At 29.2% G+C, this 6,089-nt stretch overlaps 1 protein-coding gene across 1 annotated transcript; it reads right to left on the reverse strand.

Annotated features, from left to right (window-relative positions):
- Window positions 1-230: 230 nt before the first annotated feature.
- Window positions 231-4,092, reverse strand: LOC149202318 (ferritin-like catalase Nec2). The gene is made up of 3 exons (XM_089399944.1): window positions 3,473-4,092; window positions 1,413-1,641; window positions 231-653 (listed from the first exon to the last, which is right to left on the reverse strand). The coding sequence occupies exons 1-3, from the start codon at window positions 3,859-3,861 to the stop codon at window positions 273-275; spliced, it is 999 nt and encodes a 332-aa protein (XP_089256070.1). The 5' UTR covers window positions 3,862-4,092; the 3' UTR covers window positions 231-272.
- Between the last annotated feature and the right edge of the window lie 1,997 nt (window positions 4,093-6,089).

Consider the following 6,089-nt stretch of genomic DNA (forward strand, 5'->3'; position numbering starts at 1 on the left):
GTTAAATTTATATTAGTAGAATTTTAATTACTAAATTTCTGTTTATATGAGTTTTCTTAACAAAACACCCTTTCCCAGAGCCAGTGGATTCACAAAATCATACAAAACACCCATTCCCAGAGCCACTGAATTCACAAAATCATACTTATAAATATAAACTATTTTAAAATTCAAAGTTAATATATGTACCCTGGTTATTTAAAGTTACTATGGTTGTGCACCGGTTATTAGTCTAGTGGGTACAGGACACAACCCCTCCTGCAGGGCGTAAGTTACCGATGATAATGTAAATAGCTTCTGGCAATGCGCCCGTTAGCCCCGAGCGGATAAAATCCACCGGGTATGGACTCATTTCCAGTCCCATACAAAACTCTCAAGATTTCCCTAGGCGTTCTACTGTATGCCACAGAGTTTGGATCTGCAGATAAAATGTTGCCGCTTACTCTTCCTTCAGCTCCCAGCTCCTTGGGAACTATTATTCCTTCATCTACAATTCCCGTCCTGCCCAGGCAGTTCCGGAGATCCGATATCTTCCCTGTCATCTCTGCAACTGTTATTGCATATGGATAAACCTCCCAACTCCTTCTCTCGTATAGCCAGTACCGTATCACTGCATCCTGCCCGGCTTCCACTCCTAGAAGACCTGCCAGAAGCTGCACAGACATCAAAGAAAAGTAAGCAAGAAAACGGTTTGAAAGACCAGCTTGGTTTGGGGATTTGCAGCTTCGCGGAATCAAAGGGTTCATCAATTGATTTCCCTCTTAACCTAATTATCTATTTCAAAATATTTTCAAAATCAACCATTAATAAGTTCAAAAAGCTAATTTGGCAGAGTGGGAATTTCAAATTCAAACTTTGAAACCAGAAACAAAGAAGAAGTCAATCAATTGATTTTTCTTCTAACTTAATCATAGGTTTCAAAAAATTCTCAAAATGGATTAATAAATTCATAAATCTAATTAAATATAGTGGGAATGTCCAACTCAAACTTTGAAACCAAAAACAAATAATGATTTATGAAGTACAATACTTACTAAGGTTTTCTTAGTGTTAAGTGGACTATTCAAAAACCATGAGAAATTAGTGAGTTAAAAGTACCTCTCATGGAAATAGTCATAGATAAATGACTTACTTAACACAGTTGAATCCCAAAATGATATCTAATATAATACACTGCTAAAACCCACTTAAAATAAAATAAATAAATTGATTTCTGTTCTAACTAAAAATTTCGAACTTCAACTTTGAAATAAAAAAAAAAACATTCAATCAACTGATTTCTCTCCTAACCTAATCATAAATTTCAAAATATTCTCAAAATTGATTTAAAAAATTCAAAAACCTAATTAAGCATAGTGGGAATTTCGAACTGAAAGTTTGAAACCAGAAGCAAAGAAGAGTTGAAACCATACTCGTTTAGCAGTGTGTGAAGTTATATTGGGATTGCCCCCAACATAGCCTGTAAGGCCCACATAAGGAATGCAGTACATGGCAATGACATAATTGAGAGAATTGGCGTAGGGATTGAACGGAGGATTCAAGCGATATCCCAAGGCTTCATCAAAGAATTTCGCCCAGGCTCTCACTCCCAGATCTAGCTGAGGTCGCGGAATTGGGTCTTCAATTGTCTCCCTAATTGCCCTGCCGTGGAAATTACAGTAAGGTTCATTATCAACATAAATAATAAATAATATAACAACAATCTAATTAAGTTTAAGGTTCATCATCAACATAAATAATATAACAACAATCTAATTTAGGTTGTTAGAAGTTTTGGAGTTTTCGATGGAATTATTAACAAATCTATTGTATAGATAGATGTAATATTATAAAAAACTCGAGGCATTTTAGTTTTACAAATTACATTTGTGATTTCAAAAAAAATTACCAAATTAAACCAAAAAATATATACCTACAAAAACTCAAAAACATCTAACCCATAAGCAATCACATTAATTTTTTATTTTTACAGAAACTCATAGTAATTGAACACAATATTAACCGGTTTAATAAGCCCATGGACCCAATCTTTATGATAGAAATGGATGGTTGGGCTGTTTATTGAGATTGTAAAATGTACACAGGTATTATGCTCATAAGGCAAATAATTGGGTTAGATTTAATCAAAAGTAATTAAACTGAATTTTTAAGTCAAGGTTTCTAATATAAAATAATATTATTATTATAAATTTGAGTTCAATTTTATTGTAGATTCTAAATTATTTTAAAATAGAAAGTTAAATTTCTATTATCAATTAAGAAAAGGAAAAAAAAATAAATTTAAATTCCTATCTATTAATTTCCCAAACATTCATAAATTTACAATTAAAATAACGTAAAAATAATCTTATTATAATTATGGATATATTTAGTTGTATTTTATTTATGTTGGGTTGCTTATATTTATTTATAATAGGTTGCTTTTATTATTAACATTGAATGATAGTAATTATTAATTTTATAAAGATTAAGGATGTGAAAACAATTTTAAAATGAATTGAATAACTTAATCTAAAACAATTTCTCCGTAAAAAAAATAGAAATGAAAAATATGAATATGATGAACTTTTTAAAGACTCTGATTTTGTAAAATCAATATAAAAATGAATTGAAAGTTTAATGTGAAACCAAAAAGTTTATGAAAAATTATAAAGATTGAATGATTGAATTTGATATTTATCATTATTATTATATGCATCAAGTAGTATGTAATAAGAAGTAGAGATTGATTTAATGATTGCATTTTGAGTGAGTTAATTAAGAACACGTGCTTCTTTGAGTGAGCTAATTAAGAACATGTGCTTTTTCCTATGAAATTATAGATTTAAATCCATAGGGATAGAGTATGGATATTTTAGTGGATTTTAGCTTTCAAATCACTCTTGTCTTATAAACAAGAGGCTATGTTCATTCTCTTATAAACAAAGGGATCTCATAAATTAATTTGGTATCTATCTTATAAACAATAGGTATCTTCATTATTTGGTAAACAAGGGGGTTTTAGATACCAATTTAGTCTCTAACTTACAATAAAATCTCATACACCAATTTGATGTCCAACTTAATCTTTAGTTTAAAAATAAATATAATGCTAAGAATATAACTATTATTAACTTAATCGTTAGTTTAAAAATAGATAGAATACTAAGAATATGACTATTATTAAGATTATATCTCTACTTCTATATACCAATTTAATGTCTAACTTAGTGAGAACTTTAAAAATAAACAAATACTAAAAATATAATTGAGAAAAAACTTTGGGTAATAATCACATAAGAGAAATTTAATCAGCCAATTTCGAATATCTTATGTGATTCATCTTGATAAGATGAATCACATTGGATGATTCAAATTTCTCTATGTAATTATTACCAACAAAAAAAAATTCAATTATCAAATATAGATCACAAAAACCAAAATTCAGAAACTAAATATAACTATTAAGATTAAATAGAATTGAACAGATCACCTGATATGGCCGATTTCCTGGAGGCCGAATTGCAAGACAATATCTCTGGTTTGATAGTCCAGATTTGCTATCTCAAGACCTATGGGTGGAGGGCCTCCGCCTGTCAGATAAGGTGCAAACTTGTCCAGCCCCACCCCATATAAAGACCCCATGAAGAATTCACACTCGAAATACTCCACGTTCAGAGCAAAGTTGAGTATATCAGAGTCCATGGCAGTGACTGGCCCCTCGGGATGATAGGTGCCAGTAGAAAAAGTGTAATCTGGTGGTGAACATGATATGAATTTTTCTTTTGCTTCAGAAACCTTCACAAAACTACCCTCTGGCAATAATAACAATAACAACTGCAACAACCATAACAATAACAGAAAACGCAGTGGCGTGGACATTTTGATCAGTACGTAATACCAGATTTATGTTCTGGTTAGGAGCTCGGATGCAGAAATTCAAGAGAGAGCATAACATTTTATAGAACTTGGCCTAACTGGAATATTCGCTGTCACATTATTTGAGCTGTAAAACATGCTTCCCTTCGCTATAACAGGGCGGGTGGCTTCTGGGCTAACAATTTTCACGAACAAATTCTTCCGAAAGTCGCATTAAAATTATAATCAGAAAGAAGAACAACTGATTGAATGGTCCTCTTATCCCACGCCATTCTAAAACATGATAAATTCGGGCATCGCTCTCACCTTGATTTGCTTAATGTGACTAACGTGTGTTATCTTTACTTGTTTGGAAAGAAATTACACATATTTCATTGTTTTCTTCACCACCACCAACTCCTAAAATCGTTCACTGCTGACTGGTCGGGACACGTGAACTCTACGACAGTGAACCAGCACCCAAGAATCCATATTCATAACGAAATTGACTCAGCCACAATATCCCAACAGACTTCCTGATATCAGAGTGGGATATTTGTCACTCCAAGAGTCTCAAGTGTGACATATCTATCATTCAAAGAGTTTCTGTGTTATATCTGTCATTCAAGGAGTTGTGTTTTTTTGTTTTTTGTGTGTAAAATACCTGTCATTCAAAAGAAAAGGGGTTAAGGGATATTTTATTTTTTATGGGAAGCTTTTTTAATTTGAAGTGGGAAAATCTAAACTAATTGATTAATCTATTAGTGGGAAGTGTTATTTTTAAATGTTATTGAGTAATGTTGATGGATGCATAATGTTATAAAAGGGAAAACCATACTACTTAAGATTCCTGGTTAGTTGTCTCTTTTATTTTTATCAAATATTTTTAAAATTATGAATGGTTAGACAAACTTTTAGTCAAATAAATACAATTAAGTATTTCATTTTTTTTATGAAAAAAAATGCTATTTTTTTATTTTAATTTTTATTTCATAGAAATTATGTTAAAATTCCCCATATAAAAAAGTTTTATATTTTGTATATAAGACTTAATAATTAATTTTTAATAATTAAATTACATGATATGAAAGTCAAATTCAAAATTGAACATTAACTTATAATTGATGTCAAAAGTCAAAATATTATTGAATTGAGGCTTCTGTGATCCATAACAAGTTTATGAGAAATGTTTTCGGCAATAATCACATCAAAACTCATTTGTATGCGTGTTTCGAACCAGGAAATGTGGTTCATCGTTTAGACAACATGAAAAACCAGACCATGGCAATAAATTAAATAGAGAGATCGATCATTTAAACGGCTAGAAAGAAACAACTAATTTTGACCAAAGGAAACTGCTACAATTGACTGGACAGTACTACACTGGATCAAGAGTTGGAGAAAGTTTATTAATTAGTTAGTTAATTAATTAATTGGTTGGTTAATTTATTAGATTTAATTATTTTTATTTAATTTTATACATAACTAAGTATATTCATTACTAATTAATTAAAAGTATTCATAAACGTAAATTAAGAACATTAAAAATTTTGTTCTCTAATTTCAAACTAAATAAATTATATGTGAAAACTTTATGGGATACATTAAGGTAAAAATTAAAGTTTATTAATTAAATAATTAGTTAGTTTAATTTAATTGGTTAACTTGTTTCCCATGTATATTTATTTATCTTATTTTAATTCACATATATGAAGGATTATGGGATAAGCTAGGAAAAAATATATAAATGTTTATTAAATGACTAATTAAATAGATTATTTGTTTATTAATTATATTTTGATTTCATTTAAATGAATGAGTTACTAAAACTATTGTGGGATGAATATGGATTAAATGTGTATCAAATAATCAGTTAATTAGTTAATATTTTTAATAAGTTTATATAATTTAAATATACTTGCTTATAATTCTTTATGTTTATAAATAAATTTTGATATGATTATCGCTAAAAGCATTTGTAGTAAAGAATATTATCTACACAATAAACTTTACTTAAAAAATAAAAAAGAATTTAAAAAAAAAATAAAAAATAAAAAAATAAATAAGAGAGTAAAAACTATAATATTTAAGAAAATGATTTCATTATTTCAAACATGGCATTCTAATGAAACCCCAAGTTGGAATTTAAACTTAACCATTTACCAATAAAAGAATGTCATATGATCCAATTATCTGCTAAAAATAATTCCAACTTAACCATTTACCATTAAAGGAATGTAGTATATGGTCCA

This window comes from Pinus tabuliformis, chromosome 2_1 (assembly GCF_031772625.1).
Source record: "Pinus tabuliformis cultivar Carrire ecotype Pingquan chromosome 2_1, CPIR1, whole genome shotgun sequence".
NCBI classification, from domain to species: domain Eukaryota; kingdom Viridiplantae; phylum Streptophyta; class Pinopsida; order Pinales; family Pinaceae; genus Pinus; species Pinus tabuliformis.

Excerpts from the sequence above, each read along its gene's own strand:
- LOC149202318 (XM_089399944.1), bottom strand. The coding sequence starts at position 3,861 with ATGTCCACGCCACTGCGTTTTCTGTTATTGTTATGGTTGTTGCAGTTG. Across the intron at positions 1,642-3,472 it reads CAGGAAATCGGCCATATCAG|GGCAATTAGGGAGACAATTG; the intron begins GTGATCTGTTCA and ends TTTCCACGGCAG. Across the intron at positions 654-1,412 it reads CTTCACACACTGCTAAACGA|CTTCTGGCAGGTCTTCTAGG; the intron begins GTATGGTTTCAA and ends ATGTCTGTGCAG.